We start from the raw sequence: 24,002 nt of genomic DNA on the forward strand, positions 1-24,002 counted from the left end.
TGAAAATAGCAATGAGTACATAAATTGGAATGAATAGAAGAGATTGTAATTGTTCTTGTAATTTAGACAACTCCTTGAAATTTGTGCACCTTTCCATTGTGATGACTTGAAATTTGAGTTGAAAAGTGTTTCTGGTTGTTCAAGAGTTAAATGAGTGCTTTTACATTTTCAACATTGCCTTTGACTAACTTTAAACTTTGTAAACCTAATGTGATTTTATTGCTCGTGCATGTCAAACGACGTTCTTTTTAAGAAAAGTATTACAATCAATATATTAATGAGTGGACAACCTTTATGAAACCAAAAAAGGAAGAATACCAATGTCAGAATCATAGTTTTATTCAAGGTTGGATACCATTTAGAAACTTGAGTTTCTTATCTAAAATCGTATTTGTTTGCCTTTGGTCAAATAAATGACAAATACAATTTTAGATAAGCAACTTGAGTTTCTTATCATTAGCCACTTTAGGTTCAACAATAATGAAGTAAAGTAGTTGTGAACAAGACATTTGTAGTTATCAAGGGCCCCTGGCCCATGTCAACACGAGTAGGGACTGACATGCGTGGAAATCACTCATGACAACTAGAGGGAAGAGATTACATCTAGCTAGGGGGAGGAAAGACTTTGATGAAAGGAATAATGAGGAATTTGTCAAATTGCAAGTGGTGTGGAAGACAACTTTCTTCATATAAAATTGGAAAACCTAGAGATGCAAAAGGAGGAGGGTGTGGAAAGCAACATCATCAAACAAGATTGACCTTTTCCTTTAGAAGGTTTGTTCCAAGAAGTTAGCAACTAAAAATAGACTAGCCAAATTCATGAGAGTGGGCAAACTATGTATAATGTGTCTTAAGGTGAAGGAAAGCATTCCTCACATGTTTTGGAATTGCTTGGCCACCCAAAAGGTTTGGAAGAAGGTATAGGATTGGGTCCATAGAGCCAACCTAAATGCAGGTTTGAAGATGAAGAATGCATTGTTTGGAGACAAAGGCCAGCTGGATGATGAATCTCTCGAGAAATGTAATTTGTTGAGGGATCACCTTTAAAGCAATCTAGGCTAGTAGAAACATGGAATGTGCTAAGAGGGATCACCTTTGAAGCATTTTGGGCTTTTAGAAACGCTATTGTTATGGCTAAAAAAAGTATGATGCTTGCCAATAGTGTCTTTTGAAATATTGTAAGAGAATTTCTAGCACTCCTTTTAGGAGGAAAAGGTAGATTTTCAAAGCCAAATAGAAACTTTTGAGCAAAGCAGTGTTTTAACAAAATTGGAGCTTTCATATTCTATCCCCAAGCTTTTGAGTAAAGTAGTGTTTTAGAAGAATTGGGGCTTTCATCTTTAATCCCCATAGCATCTTAGAAGATGCACTTATAAATACCACTTTGATAGCAATATCAGATATTTAGTCACATTAAAAAGAAAATTGTATTTGGTATATTCACAAGGTAGTGATTAGCAAAGTATCGATATCGTCCTCATAAATATTGCACTTTAAAGTCAAAGCTATTGGTGTCTAGACTCTAAACAACTTTTGTTTTGTAATGCATAGAGTCATGCTATAAAAGGTAAATATGTACATCACCTAGTGCGGTAAAATTGGCTATTCCAGGGACAAAAAGAGCCTAGATATAGGCTTCATAGCTACATCCTTTGTGGCAAATTTTTAAAGCATTTAAGGCTCTCAAAGGCCCTGCACATCTATACTATTAGTTGAGGAGAGGTGGGGGGCGGGTGCCACGTGGCAGCCCCCCACCTCCCCCACAAAAAAAAAAGAGAATGCGGGGGCGGGTGCCACACATCCAGCACCCACCCCACCCCCCCTTGCAAAAATCGCGTCCGCGGTGAGTCTAGGCGCGGAGCACCTAGTGATGTACTATTTGGCAAGCGTAGCATCTTACTAGTTTGGGTTTTTAAAATTTTAATTTCCATAAATATTATGAAAAGAAGTCATATCGAGAATTTTTCGGATGATGTGATCGCGATGGTCGTATCAGTGGAAACCAAAAAGTCAGATTTCAACGCAATTAAAAAGGAATAAAAAGACTGAAGTGCTGCATGTCGTTAAGGACCTTCGACATGACGAGGTGTAGCAAGTCGAATGAATCATGCTGTCATGCACGGAGATGATCCCGGTTGCATCCATTGCGCCCCGTCACTGGAGCAGCTGCAGGAGAGTAGGCCCAGGCCCTGAAGAAGGGAGAAGAACAGCAGCACAAATAGCCTCGTTCTTGACCAGAACACATCCCTCTTTAGCAAATGGCGCTCGCATGATAGCCCGCCCCCTTTGGGTGCTTCCTCGATCGAGGAACCTTTACTCGTCATCTTCTCCTCCTGCGATGGTAGGCGTCACCGCTGCTTCTCTTCCAATGGACAGGGAGCTCCTCCACGACTTGGTCGCGGGCCTCATCACAGTAGGGGTGGCCACGGGCAGCTTGAAATTTTGGGATGAGCTAGCCAAGAGAGACGTCTTTGATAAGGTCAGTTAATCTTCATCGGTCAAAGTGGTAGATCTGTCCACATTTGCTGTCCGTCTGTCCTCTACTCCGTCAGTCAGTCAGTCAGTCTCTCTCTCTCTCTCTCTCTCTCTCTCTCTCAGCTCCTCACATCAACAGAGATGCAAATGCTCACATCAAGACAGATTCAGCACCTTTGCAGATGCAAGATTCTCCCCTTTCAAAATGGCTAACCCTTTCCAAACGTTGATTTGCATGGACAGAAAGTCGGTCGGAAGCTCGTGCATATCAGCATCGGACACATCTTCATGTTGATGTGGCCTTTATTTGGGTAAGAGAAATGGACTGAGGTTACCGCAATGTTTTAGAGGGACTTAGTTGAATCCACAGATCCTTTCATGCTAAGGCTTATGTGTAACAAGAGAAAGCTGAAGGCACCTTGGAATTGAACCTCAAAGCCACGTATATTTGTGAAAATAGCTTTTTGGAACTTAGGCCCTCTTTTACTTGGGTCTGACTGCTGTTGTGCTTTCACAGATCTGCACACGAAAGTTGCTGTGTACTTTTAGCTGCATGGATTTTTTGAAGATACTTTGTGCAAGTACTAACAAGAGCGCACATAGTGTGCTGGATCATTGCATTTTGTGCTAAAGTTGATGGTTGATAAGGGAAAGAATCAATCCCTTCAAAAAAAAAAGAAAAGAAAAGAAAAGAAAAGAAGGGAAAAAAAGTGTACAAAGTCCTAAGAGTAATTTTGCTGAAGAGTCTAGTGGTCCTCCTAACCATTACTATAGCATGCCCTTTTGGCCAATACTACCAAAAAATGAAAGAAAATTGAAGGAATTCAAAGGATAGAAGATGCAAACAACTTGTTGAACTTGCTTTTCAAGGGTTACTCTGCTTTTAGTTAATGACAAGAACACAATGAAAATAGTAGAACTCAAGGAGAAGAGCACTCAGAATGAAGAGTGAATGAATGAGTGAATCAGACTATGTTAGTATGATACAATGGGCCTCAAATTTGTGTCTCGGGTGGTTTGGGGATGAGGTGAGGGGAGGGAAGAGTTAGAGACACCGATGATGATAGCTCTGAGAGGGTCCCTATCCACTCCTTCCACAAGTGTTGCTACCCTTCATTAATTAGGATAATATAGTCATTTAGACCCTCTATGTCATCTTTGAATCCTTGATTCTCTCCTTAGTCCCAGTCCTTGGTGAGGCTTGAGGGCATCGTATCATCATTTGCTTTCATTCATGATTCATTTATCTTTGAGTTTTCGAGTCCATCCATTGCTAGTGTTTGTCATACACCCTATTGTCTCCTTTGCAAGCCCTATTGTTCCTTTACATGGCATTAGAGAACAGATGCTCTTTGAGCTAAAGATCCGTATGCTTCGTGAGGAATATAGGTTGTAGGGAACAATAAGGCCTTTGTCAACTTAGGCTTTTCCACTCCATTTTGTTGTGACATTTGGGAGAAATCTCTATTTTCTTCTCCATCCCACCCTCCCATTTGATATTGCCACACTAGCGCTATGGCTTCTTCCCCTTTGGTTCTAGCACGGACCACTAGGTGCACCTATTGTGGCAAGATAGACCACTCCACCCTAGCTTATCTTCATCAACCATTGCTCCCTAACCCATTGGAGTAAATGTCTCTTCTCAAAGGCACTCTCTGTGCCAACTCATCATTTTGGATGACACAGTTGGCTATAAAGGTCCTATGCTCAAGGCAATAAGACGCTTATGATGCATGCTAAGCCCTTTTGAGCACATTGAGGCATTGACAATAAACCCTTGTGGATATAAAAATACAAATTGTTGTGGATGTTTTCTTTCCTAATTCTTTCTCCAATCAGGCCAATAAAATGACTATGATGCATGCTGAGTCCTTTTGAGCACTTGGAGGCCATGAGACACCCTTATAGTAAAGGTTGGGATCAATGATGTGATTGATGGAAGCCACTGTGTAAGAAGAATCGATCAATCCTTTGGTACCAAGCTCGAGGAGCTTGCTTTAGGCCACAAAGGCTGTAAACATGGTTCTTTTTCCCTTGCACAAGAAAACCAAGAGGCTATGAGACATAAATCTATGCTTTCAAGATGCCATTCAAATATGCAGACTTTACGTCCATTTGGAAAATAGGCCAATGGTAACGAGCTGCAAGGGCCAAGATAGTATAGTGGACATCCGAGTTGTAGGTGCGAAGGTCTCTGAGTAGTCCAACCCTGCTTGTGAGGCAAATTCCTCAGCAACAAGGTGTGGCTTATGCTTGTCCAAGGATCCATTTGCAAGATAGTCTTATAGACCCACTTCACACCTATCACCTTCCGCTTCTTGGATGCAAAACCAACTTCCAAGTTTGGTTGTGCTCAATAGAATCGGCTCGTCTTGCATAGCATGATGCCAAATATTCTATGCAAGAGCCTCATAAACTCTAGTACGCTCATACTCCTAAAGAATTTGTGACATATGGGCATAGTTTTCACACAGTGAACTATCCCATTGGGCTTGGAATCTTGCCGATCTATGTGGGCTTCTAGGGGTAGCAAGAAAATGGAAAACACCTAGATCTTGCATAAGTTGCCGGTACCACTGTGGAATGGTGATAGGCTCATCTTGCTGCGAAGGAGGCCAAGTAGCCTCCAATACTTGTAAAGCACCCCTTTGGGACTCTCCCTCACTAGGTGAAGGCGCATCCCCTTCATCCAAAGAGGAAGGCTCCCCTTCTAATGGCTTAAGACCCTTAGAAGAAACTTGAGGGGATGGGGTGTTGAGAGTCATTCCTTGTGCCATGTCAACAGTGCCATGTGGTATTCTGCCATGTGGCAGCAATTGGACTGTCCGTGCAGTCGGCTGCATTAAATGCGGCTGCATTAAATGCAGCCGACCTGATTATTTCGGGTTATTTTCAGGCGTTATTTTCAGCCTTTATAAGGCTGAGTTTCCAGCAGTCTTGGACATTGTATCTGACAGATTTCAGCCTGTTGGTGGCGGAGTTTGCTCTTGGGGCTGACGGAGATCGAGATCCTCGAGGTGGAGACATATGCAGATATTTTCTCTACATTCGTGTATAATTCTGCATCCTTATACAACATTCTTCATTGTAGATTTTCTGCGTTTCATTGTCTCTTCCTCTCTCTCTCTCTCTCTTTAGTTTTTGTTCACTCTTTGTCACGGTCATTCGCTTTCGCATTGCTTCACTCTGACATCAGAGCATTGAAGGACCTATGTGAAGAGGAGTTTTCGGTGCGACACAAGGGCGCGTTTTTAGCGTTCAAGTACGAGCAGGTGGGCTGCACATCAGAACAAGGTTGAGGCAAGCGTGGGTGTGTGAGAAAAGAGAAGATTTGCTGAAGCTGCTAGTGTTTTTTTGCTGTTAGAGAAGGAAGAAGACTGTGTTTTTGGCCTTCAAGTGCAGATTTTACCTTTTCATTGCCCCCGGCAGGTGAAGAAGGAACGAGATGAGCGAGCCTCAGCCCTAGCAGGTTATATTTTCACAATCAGAGGGGGCTGTTTTTTTTTTTGTGTTTTGTGTAGGCATTGTAGGTGAATATGTCTTCTGAGGCCGAGACAGAGTTTCAGGTGATCATGGATCAGAAGGTGCTCGTTCTACCGGCTCTTTCTTCCGATCAAAAGCTCGATGGCGAGAACTACCGCATCTGGCGGGTTATGATGCTTGCCTTACTGGAGTCCTATGATTTGCGGAGTTTGTTATGGATACTATCAATTGTCCTTCTTTGCGAGACGAGTCTAGACTCTCTTCCAGTGAGAAGGCGGAGTTGGCAAAGGCTCAGGCACATTGGGATAAACTCAATGCACTCATTTGCTCGTTTTTCTCTCTCATGTACTACAACTGTTATCTCTCATATAGAGCATTTGGCGGTGGCTAGGGTGATATGGTTATAATCGGATGACCATCATGAAGCATGTGTCTTTGGAAGTGCAAATGAGGACTATGAGTGTCAACAAGTCATTATCCATGCGGGAGCATATCAACAGGCTAAGGCAGCTTTAGATGCATGTTCAAAACGCAAGGAAGGCGATCACTTTTGAAGATATGGCAATAACTCTCCTTTCACAGTTACCGCCTCGCTTCAGTGGTTTTTATTCCGTTCTGATTGCTTCAGCATGATCTGAGACCCTTCGGTGGGAAGAGTTGGTTCCTATGGTCTTGGGCCAAGAGGAGCAACTGAAAGGAACAAATGCTTCGAAATCTGAAGCTTTGGTTGGTCAATCCTCTCAGAAGAAGGGGAATGATCAAAAGAAGAAGAAGGAAGACAAGTCTAAGAAGGACAAAGACAAGGAGTCTACTTGTCACATTTGTGGCAAAATAGGTCATTGGAAGAAGGATTGCCCCGACAAGGAGAAAAAGGAGAAGGAGAAGGAGAAATCTTCAAAGGATTCTGGAGTAGTAGTTGCTCCCTCATTAGCTGCTTTTCTCCATTTTGGAGGTGGTTGAGGATTTGATTGTGCCGGCTTTTGATGTTGCGTTGACTGCCTCATTTACTCGGGAGTGGATTGTTGACAGTGGTGCCTCTAGGCACATGACTCCTTCAGTAGGTGTTACTTATTTGTGGCCTTCTCATAGTCAGATTTTTCTTGGAGATAGTTCATCTATTCCTATTTAGGAAAGGGGCAACATGCATTGTATTCCAGATGGGCGTGGTGGTGCGCACGTATCTGAGGTACTTTATGTGCTAGCTTTAGGATATCATCTTCTCTTGGTGCACAAGATTTGTGCCCTTGGCCTTTTGGTCGAGTTTGATGTGGATTCTTTTCGGATTCTTGATTGAGGATCGAGAGCGATTCTTTCTCCAGGTAATGAGGAGAATGGAGTTTATAAGTTGCTGTCTTCTTCTGCCTTGACTTCTTCTTCTTACCTCTCAAACACAGTTCGAGCTTTGGCATGCTCGGTTTGGTCATCTCAATTATGAATACCTTCGGAAGGCGTCTAAGGACCAGTTTGTTCGAGATTTGCTAGATATTGTGGTGTGTCAACAACCTTGCGTATCTCACATCCATGGGAAGTAGACTCGTGATGTTGTTCCGAGCAAGGCTTTGAGGCGGTCTTCAACACCCTTGGAGCTTGTTTCCATCGATCTTTGTGGACTAATGAGGACGGAATCCCTTCGAGGGAGTTTGTATTTCATGCTCATTGTAGATGATTACAACAGGATAACATGGGTCTATGTCTTGAAGCTGAAGTCGGAGGCTTTCTCCAACTTCAAGGATTGGTTGCTCTTTGAGGAGAATCGATTGAGGCGGAAGTTGAAGACCTTATGATTGGATAAGGGAGGAGAATTTGTTTCTAATGAGTTTTCTCGGTTTTGTGCAGATCATTGCATACACTAGGAGTTTGCCAATACAAACACCCCTTAGGAGAATGTCGTTTTGGAGTGGAAGAATTGCAATGTGATCGAGATGGCGTGTACTATGATGGAGCATCGTCAGACACCTCAGTGTCTATGGGCTGAGGCTGTGGCTACTTCAGTTCACATCCTTAATTGATCTTCTACTTCCGTTGTTGGTATGACACCTTTTGAGGTGTACTTTGGATCCAAGCTTGATGTTTCGTATTTCAGGGTTTTTGGGTGTGATGCTTATGTTCACATCCCGAAGACACAGCGTGACAAATTTGAAGCAGCTTCCAGAAGATAGGTGTTTGTGGGCTACAGCTTGCAGTCTCAAGGATACTAATTGTATGATCCTGTTAAGCGGGATGTCTACACAAGCCATAATGTTCTGTTTGTGGAGGTTCCAACCCCAGAGGGGGGTGAGGATCGCGCTGTACTTGGAGATCCCGGTGATAGCTGGGCCCTTGCGATTATTCCTCTCGAGCCTGTGTCTCTTGAGGATTCTTCTTCGGATGAGGAGCCTACTACCCAGCCACCAGATTCACTGCTTGGTCCTTCGTTAATGGTGGACCTTCCAAAAACTTTAGTAGATGGAGAGCGCCAAGGCGAGATTCGGCCTCCTTCTTGTTGGGCCCATGACACACTCCGAGATTTAGGGATCAAGGGGGTCCCCGAGAAGTGGCAATTGTAGGATGGCCCGCGGAGGTCACAGCGGCACGAGGCACATACTATGGAGCTTGTTTACTCTATCTACTGCTTGATGTCCCGTGTTATGCAGGATAGAGTCTACATCAGTGAAGGAGGCTTTACAGTTTGATCATTGGTGGAAAGCGATGGAAGCCGAGCTAGAGGCTATTGAGCAGAATGGCACTTGGTCCCTTGTGCCTCGTCCCTCTCATAAGAAGGTGATTAGTGTCAAATGGGTCTTCAAGACCAAGTACCATAGTGATGGCTCTTTGGACAAGCACAAGGCTTGCCTTGTTGCTAAAGGTTTTGCACAGTGCCCAGGTGTTGATTTCCATGATACTTTTGCCCCTACTACTTGCATGGTGACTATTTGAGTTGTTCTTGCCTTGGTTGGTCATAGGAGATGGCTTGTCTTTCAGTTGGATATGAAGTTTGCCTTCTTGAATGGTGATTTGAAGGAGGAGATCTATGTAGAGCAGCCTCTTGGCTTTGGTTCCTCAGATGGGAAGGTTTATAGGTTGAAGAAGGCCTTGTATGGTCTGAAGTAGGCTCTGTGTGCTTGGAACAGGAATATTGATTCATTTCTCCAGGCCAAGTTGGGATATCGGCACTCTAGGGCTGATCCGCAGCTTTATGTGCACACTTCCGAGGGTGGTCGTGTGTTGTTTGTTTTATATGTTGGTGACTTGATTGTTATAGGTGATCATGCCCAGAAGGTCGAAGAGACGAAGGCAACCCTACATCAAAAGTTTGAGATGACGGATTTAGGACTTCTCCATTTCTTTTTGGGCCACAAGATTTATCAGTCTTAGAGGGGGATTTTCATCTCTTAGCAGAGATATGTACAGGAACTCTTGGTGACTTTTGAGATGGAGGATTGTTGGTCCATTTCTACTTCTATGGATCCGAACTGAAAGGCCATTTCACATGCAGATTCTCCTTTGGCAGATGCTACCCACTATTGTCAACTGATTGGATCATTGATTTGGCTCCTCAATACATAGGTTGATCTACGTTTTGCTGTAGATCTCTTGGCTAGGTTCATGAGTGCACCTCAGGAGGTGCATTGGCAAGTTGCTTAGAGGATACTTTGGTTTCTGAGGGGGACCTCTGAACTCGGGATTTCCTATCCAGTAGGTATAGGTGCTTCTGATCTTGTTCTTGCAGGTTGGAGTGATTCAGATTAGGTTGGCGATGTGGATCAAAGGCGGTCTACTACAGGTTACTGTTTTACCTTGGGTATTGGTGTTATCTCTTGGAGTAGCAAGAAGCAACCCACAGTAGCCCTATCTTTGACAGAGGTAGAGTATCGGGCTGTGTCTTCTACCACATGTGAGGCTGTGTGGCTTCGGCGGTTGTTGGAGCTTGGTTGTCCCTAGATTTGGCCTACTATCTTGCGGTGCAACAATGAGATTTGCATTGCCTTGGCACGGAATCCCATCTTCCATGCCTGGACAAAGCACATAGAGATCCAGTATCACTTCATTAGGGAGAAGCTTTTGGATGCGACCATTGATGTGGAATACTATAGGACTGAAGACAATCTTGCAGACTTGTTTATGAAGGCACTTCCCCAGGTTTTACTTCACCGACATTCCAAATCCCTCCGACTGTTCCCTTGTCTAGGATCTGAGAGGGGGTGTTTGGAGTCATTCCCTGTGCCATGTCAGCAGTGCTACGTGGCAGCAGTCAGACTGTCTGACTGCAGTGCAGCCGACTTGATTATTTCGGGTTATTTTCAGGCATTATTTTCAGCCTTTACAAGGCTGAGTTTCCAGCAGTCTTGGACATTGTATCTAACAGATTTCAGCTTGCTGGTGATGGAGATTGCTCTCGGGGCTAGATGCTTGAGGTGGAGACATACGCAAATATTTTCTTTGCACCCGTGTATAATTCTGCATCCTTATACAGCATTCTTCACTGCAGATTTTCTGCGTTTCACTCTCTTTCTCTCTCTCTCTTCTCTCTTTGTTCACTCTTTGTCACAGTCATTCGCTTCCGCATTGCTTCACTATGACATGGGGATGGAGTAGGAATGCTCGAAGACAAAGTAGTAGAATAAAAAGGAGCTATCAAGGGAGGTAGGCAAGTAGGTGGAGAGGGAGGAGGAGGGGGAGGGGTCGTAGACGAAGAAGTGTGAATGAATAATGAAGAACCACTTGTAGAAGAACCATCAAGAGGATCACTAGAGGTTGAAGCCTCATCAAAGATCGCATTCCGACTCACCTCGATCTTTCATTTCATTTGGTCATATAGGTGATAGCCCTTTGTGGTCATGTTGTAGCCCATGAAGAGAAGCTTCTTTGACTTGCTAGTTTTTTCCCTTTTTTCTTCTTGTTCACATGGACAATTGCATCGCACCCAAAGATGCAAAAGTGGGAGACATAAGGCTTCTTTCCAAAGAAAACCTCCAAGGTAGTCATATCCTGCAATGCAATGATAGAAGAGTAGTTACAAATGTGAATTGTAGTAGCCATTGCCTCACCCCAAAGGGATTGAGGAAGACCCCTATGCTTCAATATTGATCGGGCCATCTCTAGCATGGTCCGATTAGCATGCTTCACCACATCATTCTTAGATGGTGTGTTCAAATGGAAGAACTCTGATCAAATATCGTTATCCTTGCAAAACTTAGAAAAAAGGTTAGAACAAAACTTGCTGCTGTGGTTTGCTCAAACACCTTGAATGTTGAAAGACATTTGTGTTTCCACAAGCTCCTTTCAATCGCAGAATTTGGAGTATACTTTGATCTTGTACTTAAAAAAATAAGTCCATACATACCGATTGAGTTGTCAATAATAAGCATCAAGTATCTGTTGGCCTAGGTGTGAAGTAATTGCACGATTATTTGATAGAGAATGAAAGATAATGAATGAATTAATCAATGCACAACAACTCAATCACAAAATGAGAGGTGATGTATGAATGAGTGAGATAGAATACAATGCTCAAGGCAATCACAATGAAAAATGCCACACTTATGTGCTAATGAAGCATAAAGTCTCTTGTTATAATAAAATGAAACCCTAAAGGCTTAACCATAATGGGAAACCCTAACCCTAGTGTCACTTAGTGCCTAGGACTAGTGTCACTTAGTGCCTAGGACACTAGGGGTAACAATTGCATTTAATGATAGTTTAAATGCCTAGGGAGCCCGTATCATGGATCAAAGGGCATCAACGCGTAGCCATGAGATGGTCTACAAAGCCCCATCCATGAAATGGGCGGATTGATCTAGGAACAATGATAAAATCCTAGAAAATAAGAGAAAATATAAGTCATGGTTGCACAAGTTCATCCAAGTGGATATAGTAACCTATGATAGTATAGAGTATGATAGATCTTGGAACAAATGGAATCAAGGTGAAGGTTTGCCGAAAAGCTTGGAACTTTGGTCGAGGAAGAGTCTTCATGAAAAAATCTGCCAAGTTTTCTTTAGTGGGTACGTAAGTTAACCCTATATCTCTAGTTGACATCTACTCATGAACATAATGGAAATGAATTTCTATATGCTATGTGGGCATGGAAGAGTGGGTTTTGTGCAATGGCCAAAACAGTTTGGCTATCAGTGTAGATAAGTGTCAAAGCCATTTGGTGCACATGAAGTTATGCAAGTAACTTGTGGAGCCAAACACTCCATTGTGGTTGTGAATGTTGCTTTGTACTCATCTGCACAATTGAAAGTAGCAACCGAACCATGAAACAAGAGATGTACCCAAGAAGAAGTGGTTGCTACTATGAGAGACATGAGAATCTAAACATTTGGCCCAATCATTTGTTAGAATATCCATGCAAAGGGCTTGAAGAATCAGCCTTGTAGAAAAGGCCAAGATCTTGGGTGCCTTTAAGATATCGACAGACACGCTTTATTGCTTGCCAATGAAGTACTGAAGGGCTGTGCATAAATTTGCTTAACTAGGGGGCAACAAACTGAAGATTGGGCCTCGTGTGACGTAGATAAATCAAGCATCCAACAGCCTATTGATATAAAGTACGGAAGTGAGTCTAAAACAAGGCTCCAAGGGAGTAGACATGGGCTTGCAATCCTCAAATTGCAAGTGTTGAAGAAGTTGTCCAATATACTTGGATTGTGTTATAATGGTGCCCCCCTCAACGGTGGCAAATCGGAAATCCAAATAGTAGAGAAGTAGACCAAGATTTGTCATGGCAAAGGTTTGTTGTAGATCAGTTGTAAATGCTACAATTTGACCAGCATTGTTCCCAGTGACAAGTGAGTCATCAACATAAAGTGCAAACTAATAAAATCAAATCCCTGATGCCGAACGTAAAGAGTAGCCTTAGTAGGGCTATTTTGAAATCCAAGATGCAAGAGGTGAGAATGTATGCGAGCATACCAAGCCCGTGGAGCTTGCTTTAAACCATACAATGCCTTCTTGAGATGACAAACTTTGTGCTCAAAGCCTTTGATTGCAAATCCTAGAGGCTGAGAAACATATACCTCTTTAGTGGCATATCCATGGAGAAATGCTGTCTTGATGTCTAGCTAATGCACCTCCCAATGAAAGTGGGCAATAAGAGAAATAATACTCTTGATGGCAGTAATGCGAAGACTGCTTGCTATCTTGAAGAGTGCCTAGCAGCCTATGACGGACTTTTTTAGGCTGCTGAATTTCAGCCTTTGTGTGCTCCAAGTGATCACAAATAGGGGGTTGCTCATCGGACAAGATATCATGATGCTGTTTTGGCTGTAAATCAAGCTAAATAGGCTGCTGTAATGTATTTGTAGATGGTGGAAATGAAGGCTGAGAAGAAGGATCAGCCATGGAACCATTATAAAAAAGTGATAGTAGGTTGTCAAAGATGTCTGAAGCACCAATAGTAGGCTATTTTTGATAGTTCGACAAGGGGGGTGAAGCATTTTCAGTAAAGATGACATTTGGGTTGACAATAACCTTGCTTGTAGAGGCTTGATAAAGGTAGTACCCTTTGCTTTTAGCACTATATCCAATGAATATGCAGCAAACAACCATATCATCCAATGATGGAAGCGATAGGGACGCAGCTCGAGCAGGAGTTGTTAGCAGATATTAGTCAGCTCATGGTGTGAGTCTGTGTTAGAGGCTGGGCATTTTATGCAGTATTTTATGGCACATTTTTGTGGCCATTTATGATGTATTATTTAGCATTTGTTGCTGGCCGACCAGCATTAAATGCTGGCCGACCTGCATTTTATGCTCCCCACTTTTGTGGCTATTTATAGGGCTCCTCCTCCACAGTCTTTGGTACTTCAGCCATCAGTGGAGATCCTTCTGGGAGAGAGGAGCCGGTGCTGAGGAGCCCACGCAGCCAGTGACTCACCGTTGTATGCTGCTGTCTCGTGTTCGATATGGATTCCATTTCCCGAGCATACATCTGAGTTCTCATCTGTCTACTGTGTTCATTCTTTCTTCTGTCTTGTGTTTCAGCATTTATTTCAGCATATTCTTTACGCTTCCATCGCTGCACCACTTCTGATGACATGGTATCAGATTTCAGGCTGCAACCTATTTGTGCTGTGTTTTCTTGCTGATCAGGTGGTTGTCCTTCCTGCTGGCGACTGCTGATTTGCTGCTGGCGACAGTGTTTCAGCATTTGCGTTTTGCGTTTTTCTGGACAGATTTGCGTTTACTGCTGTTCCACTCTTTGCTGCCCGTGTTTCCTTCATCCAACTGCTGGCAACAGTCTTTAGCCCCTGTTTATTCAGTTTGCAGCCTGTGTTTTGCTGTTTACAGCATTATTTTTGCTTGTTTTTCTGATTATTCAGGCCGTTTTTGCTGTTTTTGGCAGTTTTTGACTGATTTTTTCACTTTGTGCAGCAGCTTTTGGCTTATTTTGGTTAGCCTTTGGGTTATATTGCATGTGAACTCACTATTTTTGGTGTTTTTGGTTGCGTTTTGGCTGTGCTCACTCTCCCAACGACCTTCTTTTCTTCTACTTCTCTTCTTATCCTCTCCAAATGGCTCCTCCGTGCACTTCCTACAAGCTCCCCCCGGAGTTTGATGGAGTGGCTAATGCTTTGCGGGCGCAGACATTATCGACTCTTGTCAGTTTTACACATATGACCTCGATGCTTCTTGAGCATGAGGCATCCTTGAGATTACAGGGGCGGCTTCCGGCACATTATGGAGGTGAGGCTTATGTAGCTTCCGAGAGGGGTGACAGGAAGAAGAAGTCGAAAGCCCAGTGTTATCACTGTGGCAAGAAGGGACATTTGCGGAAGGACTGCAAGAAGTTAGCGGCTTCCAGGAAGAAGGAACAGAAGACGAAGCGGGATGCTGACTCTACCGATGAGTCCTCTCCTTCATCAGACTCTGACTCCGATCCTCCGACCAAGGAGAAGTCCAAGGCGCGGAAGGGATCCTCTTCTTCGGATCGCGGGAAGGGCTTGGTGGCCCCTTCCTCGGCTGCTTTCTAGTGGTGGTGATGCGGTCATCCCTCACGACTCCTCGGTGCCAGAGAGGGAGTGTGAGCGGGTGTTGGTTGGGCTGCAGTGCCTCATCTATATTTTGATACAGGTGCACAGGTTCCAGAGAGGGACGTCCCTGACGCATCGACGGTATCTGGCAGTGAAATCCTAGAGACTGGAGTTGATTTCTGGGTTCATGATGAGCTGTTCTTCTTGACAGAGAGCGAGAGGCTGTCGTCTGGAGCTCACATGAGGGGACACTTTGGTGGTTTGGCCAAAGGCGGGAACTCCATGGTCACATGTTCAGAGACATGTTTGGCAGATTGGCTTTGTATGTCCTGAGTGACATAGGTGACATTACACAGAGAGCTGCTATGAGTCTTCTCTATTTTCAGGTGTTGTTGGTACGATCGACATCGACATCAGATACTCTCCGAGGCATCTTGGTGGTGGGCTGGCCACTCACCTCTTGGACATCCATGGTCCTTCTGGTGTTTCTTTGTTGTGTAGTTTATGATTCTCCATCATTGTACTATTTCATTGTATCCGATCACACATGATCTGAGAGAGGGTGTTAGCAGATATTAGTCAGCTCATGGTGTGAGTCTGTGTTAGAGGCTGGGCATTTTATGCAGTATTTTATGGCACATTTTTGTGGCCATTTATGATGTATTATTTAGCATTTGTTGCTGGCCGACTAGCATTAAATGCTGGCCGACCTACATTTTATGCTCCCCACTTTTGTGGCTATTTATAGGGCTCCTCCTCCACAGTCTTTGGTACTTCAGCCATCAGTGGAGATCCTTCTGGGAGAGAGGAGCCGGTGCTGAGGAGCCCATGCAGCCAGTGACTCACCGTTGTATGCTGCTGTCTCGTGTTCGATATGGATTCCATTTCCCGAGCATACATCTGAGTTCTCATCTGTCTACTGTGTTCATTCTTTCTTCTGTCTTGTGTTTCAGCATTTATTTCAGCATATTCTTTACGCTTCCATCGCTGCACCACTTCTGACAGAGTGAACGAGTGAGTGTGACGGCTTGAGAGAGAGTGAGCAGAGTGAAAGTACGAGACGATAAGAGTGTACCAACAATATGTTGGTACACAAAGAATAAAATGTATTTATACTTAGGGCATGTAAAGGGTGCATTTACATCTACAATAATGAGCGTGTACTATACACGGAGGTTACCGGGCCTTTATATCATGGAAGCAATAAGGACGCAGCTCGAGCAGGAGTGAATGAGTGAGTGTGACGGCTTGAGAGAGTGTGAGTAGAGTGAAAGTACGAGACGATAAGAGTGTACCAACAATATGTAGGCACACAAAGAATAAAATGTTTTTATACTTAGGGCACGTAAAGGGTGCGTTCACATGTACAATGTGCCTTTATATCCCAACAACCTCCCACTTAAAGGTTCGATATGAACTTCTAGCTAACCAACTCCCACTAGTCGAATGCAATGCTCGTGCTAAGGTTTGCTTAGACTTTTAGTGAGAACATTTGCAAGGTTATGTTGTGTTTTAATCTTGGTCAATGTGATTTGACCATCTTCCAGAATCTGTCTAATGAAGTGATATCGCACATCTATATGCTTTGTACGTGAATGATACATGGCATTCTTAGCCAGATACACAACACTCTAGCTATCACATCCCAAAACTGCAGTACCCATAGACATGTCGAGATCATCTGCAAGTCTGCTCAACCATATAGCTTCCTTAGAAGCTTCAGTAGCTGATATGTATTCAGCTTCAGTGGTACTCAATGCAACAATGTTATGCAACCTGGAACACCAAGAAACAACCCCACCAGCAACTGTAAAGACATACCTGTTGGTGGACCTACGAGTGTCCAAGTCGCCTGCCATGTCTACATCACAATAACCCTGCAAACTAAGTGCATCCCTGCTGCCCATAACAAATACTTTTTCTTTGTGTACCCTTAAGGTATTGAAGAATACACTTGACAGCCTCCCAATGTGCTTTGCCAGGATTTGACATAAACCTGCTAACAACTCCCACTGCATGAGCAATGTCTTGACGAGTAGCAACCATAGCATACATAAGAGAGCCACAAGCTGATGCATAAGGAACTCCCTTCATAGCATTTGCTTCCATGTCATCTTTCGGGTTTTTGGCTTTGCTAAGCTTGAGATAAGGAGGTAAGGGTACCCCAAAAGGCTTAGCTTCAGCCATGTTAAATCTGTCTTGTACCTTTCCAATGTACTTTCCTTGAGATAAGAACAACAATTTCTGCATTCTATCTCTACGAACCCTCATGCCTAAATATGCTTTGCATTCCCCAAATCTTTCATGGAGAAAGCTGATTTCAGCTGATTTTTGAGAGCATCCAAGCTAGTCTTTCTTTTCCCAGCTAGTAACATATCATCCACATACAAAACAAGTATGATGGGGCTGCCATCTATATCCTTTTTCATGTACAAGCAATGATCTGCATGGCTGCATGTAAACTCATGAGATAGCATAAAAGTATCAAACTTTTTGTACCACTGCCGTGGTGCTTGATTCAGCCCATACAGGCTGTGTTTTAGCTTACACACCATTTGCTCTTTTCTAGAACTACAAAGCCCTCGGGCTGTTTCATGTAGATTTCATCAATGTCACCATGCAAGAAAGCTGTTTTTACATCCATTTAATATAGCTCTAAATCCAAAACAATAGTAAGAGCAAAAAGCACACGTTAAGTGGTCATCTTCACAACAGGTGAGAAGACCTCTTGGAAGTCAATCCCTTCCTTTTGTGTATAACCTTTGGCAACTAGCCTTGCCTTGTACTTGGGTTTCCCATCAACTGTCTTGACTTTGTACACCCATTTGTTTGGAAGTGGTTTCCTTCCCTTTGGCAATGACACAAGATCCCAAGTATCATTTGCATATAGAGATTTAATCTCTTCTTGCATAGCTAGCTCCCACTTACTGCTGAACTCACGACTTGGTCTCTTTGTATGTAAGAGGCTCACCCTCATCTGTAAGCCATCACATAATGCAAGGAGGGGTCAAACCTATGTGGTTGCCTTCTTATGCGTGTAGACCTGCGTACCCAATGATCAACATTTTCAGGAATTGGGTCTACATCTGGAGGTATATTATTTTCATAATTCATTTGCTGCTGTAAACGATTTTCAGCATGCTGTTCATGCTGTACAACACCTTCATTTTCATTTCCAGCACCTGCATATTCATAATCAACAAGCCTATCTTGCTGTCCATGACCTCCTTGTGCTTCTATTTACTGTTCATCATCATCTGGCTCAAAAATAACCGGTTGATCATCAGTTTCAGCCTGTGGTACAGCACCTTGAGGCTCATTTTCTGAAGTAATAGGTGGTTGCAAACTTTGAAACTTCACCTTTTTCAGATCTTCATTAGAGGCTAAAGTGGCTTTCAGCAATTTTGCCTTATTGAACACAACATTACGGCTGTGAATAATTTTCTTGGAGTGAGGTAACCACACTCTGTAGCCAAATTCACCCTCATCACCATAGCCCATGAAAATGCCTTTGGTGGATTTTGGGTCAAGTTTATTCCTTAGCTCATTCCTAACATGCACGAAAGCATTACAGTCAAATATGCGTAAATGGTCATATGAGGCTGATTTGCTAGACCAAACCTCCTCAGGGATGCCATTATTTAAGGACCTGTTGGGAGAGCGGTTGCAAATGTGAACCGCGGTTTTGAGTGTCTCTCCCCAAAATGCATGAGGGAGATTAGCAGTGGACAGCATGCACCGCACTCTTTCACATAAAGTCCTGCTATATCTTTCATCCATTCCATTTGAAGAAGGGTTGTAAGGGGCTGTAAGCTCCCTCTTAATGCCATGTAAGTCACAAAATGACTTGAATTCAGTCGATGTGAACTCACCCCCATTATCAATTCTCAAGCATTTAGCTTTCTACCTGTCTGAGTGGTCACAAATGCATGAAAAGTTTTAAAAATAGCAAACACTTCACTTTCTTTTTCAGCAAGTACACCCAAATCTTCTTGGAACAATCATCAATAAAGGGGACAAAATATGCAGTACCACCTAATGATTTCACGGGCATACTACATACATCAGAATGCACTAAGTCCAAGACATTGGACTTACGAGAGACACCAGAGTAAAATGAATTTTTTATTTGCTTTTCAAACTGACACTCATTACAAAAATCAAGTTTAGAGACTTTTCCATCAACCCTCTTCAGAGAGGTAAGGACATCAAGTCCTTTTTGGATTATATGGCCTAATCTCTTATGCCATAACTCCAAGTGGCTGCAAGTTTCAGCAACTGCAAGAAACTTGCCATTCAAGGCTTTACAATGCAAACAATACAATGTGCCCTTCTTGGTTCCTTTTGCAATCAGCATGGAACCCTTTTTTACTTTCCACAAACCACCACCAAACAGTGTGGTGTAGCCATGCAAGTCAAGCTGACCAACAAATAGTGAACTTTTTTTAATGCCAGGCACATATCTGACATCTTTCAACACAAGCTCTTGACCATTGTCTAAAGACAATTGTACGGTGCCAATCCCATCAATGTTGCAAGCATGGTTATTTCCAAGGTACACCTTTTTATAATTGCCTGTATTGAACATAGCAAAACACTCCAAGCAAGTAGTTACATGGAAAGAGGCACCAGAGTCTACAAGCCAAGTCTGAGTGGAAAGAGGCACGAGAGTCTATAATCCAAGTTTGAGTGACACCATCATCAACTGACAAGAGTGCATCAATCACATCAGCCTTGGTAATCTGCATATCCTGCATGTGATATACAAGGGCATCATAATCAACTGCACATAATACATCAGCCTCTGTATCTGAAAGCTCTTCTATGACCACGCTAGAGGCCGCATTGGCCTTCTCTTTGCCTTTGGTTGTCTCCGATGCATCTGTCTTTTCTTCCTTCTTCTTTTTATCTCCTGCATTCTTATTTCTCTCTTGTTCCTTCTTATAATACCTGCAATTAGGTTTCTTGTGGCCCTTCCAACCACAGTGATAGCAAGTAATGTTACTCTTATCCTTTCCTTTGCTCTTGCTCCTTTTTCTCTGCCTTGCATTTGCATTTTTCTTTTCAGCCCTTCCTCTTACATTATAAGCTGAGTTGTTGCCTTCTTCACTAGACATACGTCTAATTTCTTCATTCAAGATAGAACCCCTCACCCCATCATATGAGAGATTGGGGTTATTGTTGAGTGAAGCCACCAAGGTTTCCCACGAGTCCGGGAGTGTCATGATCAAAAAGATCGCCCTCAACTTATCATCAAAGTCCAAGTTTGCATCTTTGAGCTGATTTAGAATCCATGTAAATGCACTCAAGTGCTCAGCTGCAGGCTTTGACTCATCAGTTGCATATTCATTAACTTACGCATTAAATGCACCTGATTAACAGGTGTGGTGATCTCATAAGTAGTTTTCAGCTTCTCCCATATTGCATAACCTGTGTCTAAACCCTTAATGTCTGTCAGAATGTCATCAGTGACACCCATCTTTATGTAGGCCACAACCTTTTTATCCACTCTGGCCCAATTTGCATCAGACATTAGTGCGGGTTTATCTTCCTGCAAAGCATCCTCACAATCCTTCAGGAACAAAATGCCCTGCATACGGTCTTTCCAAAGGTCAAAGCCATGACCATCAAACTGTTTGATCTTCATCAAACTCTTGATGTCTGAACTGGAAGAAGTTGCAGCCATTTTATCATGAACACAATAGTAAATACACTAATTTGCTGAAGCACAAGCTGAACCAGCAAGATACCTTGCTGTTTTTTCTCAACCAGATATAAATCTCTGTTGTTTGTACATTAGCCAGCCACTACACGGGCAAAAGATACAGAAATTTACCAAATTCTACGCAAATCCCCAAAATTTCAAGTCTAAAATTGCATGAATGTCAATCAGTCTGACCAAGTTGAGTAAAGCTTTGCCAATACATGAAAAGCCTCAAATTTCTGGGATCCAATGTTAGGAAATTTTATCCAAAAAATGTAAATTTTCGACAAAATGGGCAAAATCCCCAATTTAATTGAGGTCACTGCTCGCGATGTCTACAATTTCTGACGCAAAAGTCACTGACAGGCATGAATTATGTCAAATCTGGGAAAAGCTCCGGGAAAAGCCCCAAATTTCTGGCTTGAATCCTCACAGATCTGTGATCTGTGCTTGTGGCGTGTGAACTTCCATCAATGGCAAGTGGTAATGAGGAGATAAGAGAAAATTTTGATTTTAAAACCAAAGGAACTGACGGGTGGGGGCGCGGGGGGGTCCGTTGACCCTTCAGGCAAGTTGTGTGGCCTGTCCGTTGACGACTCGATGATTGGCCGTCATAGTCCGCCTGCGTCGGCTGCTACCTGGTCCCTTCCATGTGCCACCATCCGTTTTGCCCACAACCAACATGCTTGGTCGCTTCGCCTGCACGCGTGATCTTTTGCCGTCGTGCCCGTGTGCGCGCTGCAAGTTGTCGCGACTCCCTACAGCGTGTGCCTGTTGGCGCTACCTGTTCCATGCTGCGACTCTATCGAGTGCACCTGTTTTCCCGTTGAACAATCAGTTGCAGCAAAGTTGCAAGCCCAATAGTCGTCGCCTGAATCTTGGGAAGCGTGCAAAGTCATGGCTCTGATACTAGTTGATGGAAGCGATAGGGACGCAGCTCAAGTAGGAGTGAACGAGTGTGTGACCGCTTGAGAGAGTGTGAGCAGAGTGAAAGTATGAGACGATAAGAGTGTACCAACAATATGTTGGTACACAAAGAATAAAATGTATTTATACTTGGGGCACGTAAAGGGTGCGTTCACATGTACAATGTGCATGTACTATACTCGGAGGTTACTAGGCCTTTATATCCCAACATCCAGTTTATGCTTTTTCTGAGAAGGCACATGAACATGTGCCAGTGAGAGAGAGAAGGCTTTGTTGAGAAACCACTTCTTCAGTTTACACACTTCATTTAGGGTTTCGTATTGATAGTCCCAAAAAAGGGTTGGTGTCCACATTTTGGCAACTTTTTTAGTGGGTGCCCACACAATAGTGTGCCACCGTAGATAGCTTATTACTATAAATAGGCAATCACTTCATTCATTCTTACTCTCTCTTTAGTCATTCTTCACCCCTCTTCCTCCGTCATCAGACACCCATCCCTTCTCTTACCAGCCTCTTTCATTTCCCTCACAACCCTTCAGGAGGACATTGTAGTTTGTGGCTCCTAGTTGCCTTCACCCTTCCTCTTTTGCTTCAGGCACCCTATTCTAGCATCAGAGCTTGCATTTGGAGCATCTTCCACTTGGCATCACCATCCTCTTCTTGTTGTCAACACCCTTCTCCTTCAGGCTCCACCTTCACCTGCGTTTTTCAATTTACAGGCCTTCTTTTTGCTTGGTGTCATCATCTCTAGCTTGGCGTTAATGTTTTTGCAGCTTGGCTCCTCCTCCATTACTTGGAGTCACTCCTTTGTCATAGAGGTTGCTGGGACTTGCGTTTATGCAGCGCGGCTCATTCTCCATCATTTGGTGTCATCATTATCCACCTGATGTTAGTATCTGGACTGCTCTCCTTGCGTTTGACAGGTCCGACACTTTGGGATTTGCGTTTTGCTACCCAAATCACTCCTTCGTATTAGAGGACAGTGGTTCGCTCCCTCCACAACTATCTTTCACCTTCCAGTGATAACTTTGATAGCCCACTATCCGAAGGACTGCGTTTCGCTCCCAGCACAATGCAAATTTCCCACAGGTGCTGTTGCTTGATTCAGATAGGACAATGCAGTTATCTTTTGAGCTTTGGCTCTGCTGTATCGACTTTTCTTCTCATAGCATGATTCAGTGCATCCTCATCATGTCCTTGTGTTTTTGAGTTTCTCTTCTCTCTCATCAGTATTTGTTGTACACGCTGTGTGTTACTTTGCAAACCCTAAAGTCTCTCTGCACTATTGCTTATTTTGACATGGTATCAAAGCATACTTGTTATTTTTGACAGGCTTGGAGCCAATCCATGCCTCATGAGGAGTGATGGTGCATAGAGCTCTTGTGGGATACCTCTTCAAAACATAAGTGGCACATAGAATAGCATCGAACCAAAAAGAATTAGGGAAATTCTTACTCTTCACCATACATCTTGCTATCTCCATGAGTGGGCTATTCTTCCGTTCTGCTACTCTGTTTTGTTGTGGAGAGTAAGGGATGGTGCACTGATGATGAATACCTCAGATACATGATACTTTGAAAATTGTTTGGAAAAATATTCACCTCTTGTGGGTGCGAAGGGTCCGAATTCGAAAGCCACTTTGATTCTCCTCCAATGGCAATAAAAGTCTTGAAGCAAGAGAAGACTTTAGACTTAGTCTTGAGTTGATATACCCAAGTGAATTGGGATTTATCATCAATAAAGGTGACAAAATATAGAAATCCACCAAGAGATTTGGTTTGCATTGGATCACAAATGTCACTATGAAGAAAATGCAAAATAGATGGAGAATGAATACAAGAATCAGACTGGAGCTTCATCAATGCTCGATAGTTAATGTGGCCAAGCATTTGATGCCATGAATATGTCTCTTGGAAAAATTCACTTGTTAATAAGGCATTGCTAATAGGATTTTCAGCAAGCTGTTGATCATATGTATCATGATGATAGAGACTTGTAGTGAGGGTGCTTGTTAAGACAATGGAAGAAGAAACTTGATCATCATATACTACACATTAGAGGCCATAAAAGATGATGCGAAACCTTGAAGTTGCAATGGTTGAAATGGAAATAAGATCTTCTTGATGTTGGGCACATAGAGAACATCGTGCAATGTCAAAGGAGTGCCCAAAACAAGGACGACTTGCACATGACCAACTGCATAAGAGGCATTGTTAGCACACATGATTGTACCCCCCTTAGGTACATGAGAGAGAGAGAGAGAAATAATGCTTAATAAGAGCTGATGTGCTTAGATGCACCCTATTGAAATACCAAGTAGAAGTTGCATTATTGATAGAAAAACAAGTATCATGAATAGAGGGACTATATTGACATTGAATGATAAAAGTATAATCCTTAAATTGAGTATAGTTTGCAGTCTCATATGTGAGATGAAGATTGGACTCCTTAGATGT

The 24,002-nt window shown here is 43.1% G+C and overlaps 1 protein-coding gene across 1 annotated transcript in view; it reads left to right on the forward strand.

Moving 5' to 3' along the window:
* Nucleotides 1-2,043: 2,043 nt before the first annotated feature.
* Nucleotides 2,044-24,002, forward strand: part of FOLK (Phosphatidate cytidylyltransferase family protein) — a 34,465-nt gene continuing 12,506 nt past the window's right edge. The window contains exons 1-2 of the mRNA XM_087688398.1: nt 2,044-2,479; nt 2,719-2,786. Of these exons, the coding sequence (XP_087544524.1) occupies nt 2,108-2,479; nt 2,719-2,786 (440 nt within the window). The 5' untranslated portion in view covers nt 2,044-2,107. The remainder of the gene's footprint in view (nt 2,480-2,718; nt 2,787-24,002) is intronic.

This window comes from Lygodium microphyllum, chromosome 11, assembly GCF_053477565.2.
Source record: "Lygodium microphyllum isolate KBCC chromosome 11, Lygodium_microphyllum_v1.1.10, whole genome shotgun sequence".
Taxonomy (NCBI): domain Eukaryota; kingdom Viridiplantae; phylum Streptophyta; class Polypodiopsida; order Schizaeales; family Lygodiaceae; genus Lygodium; species Lygodium microphyllum.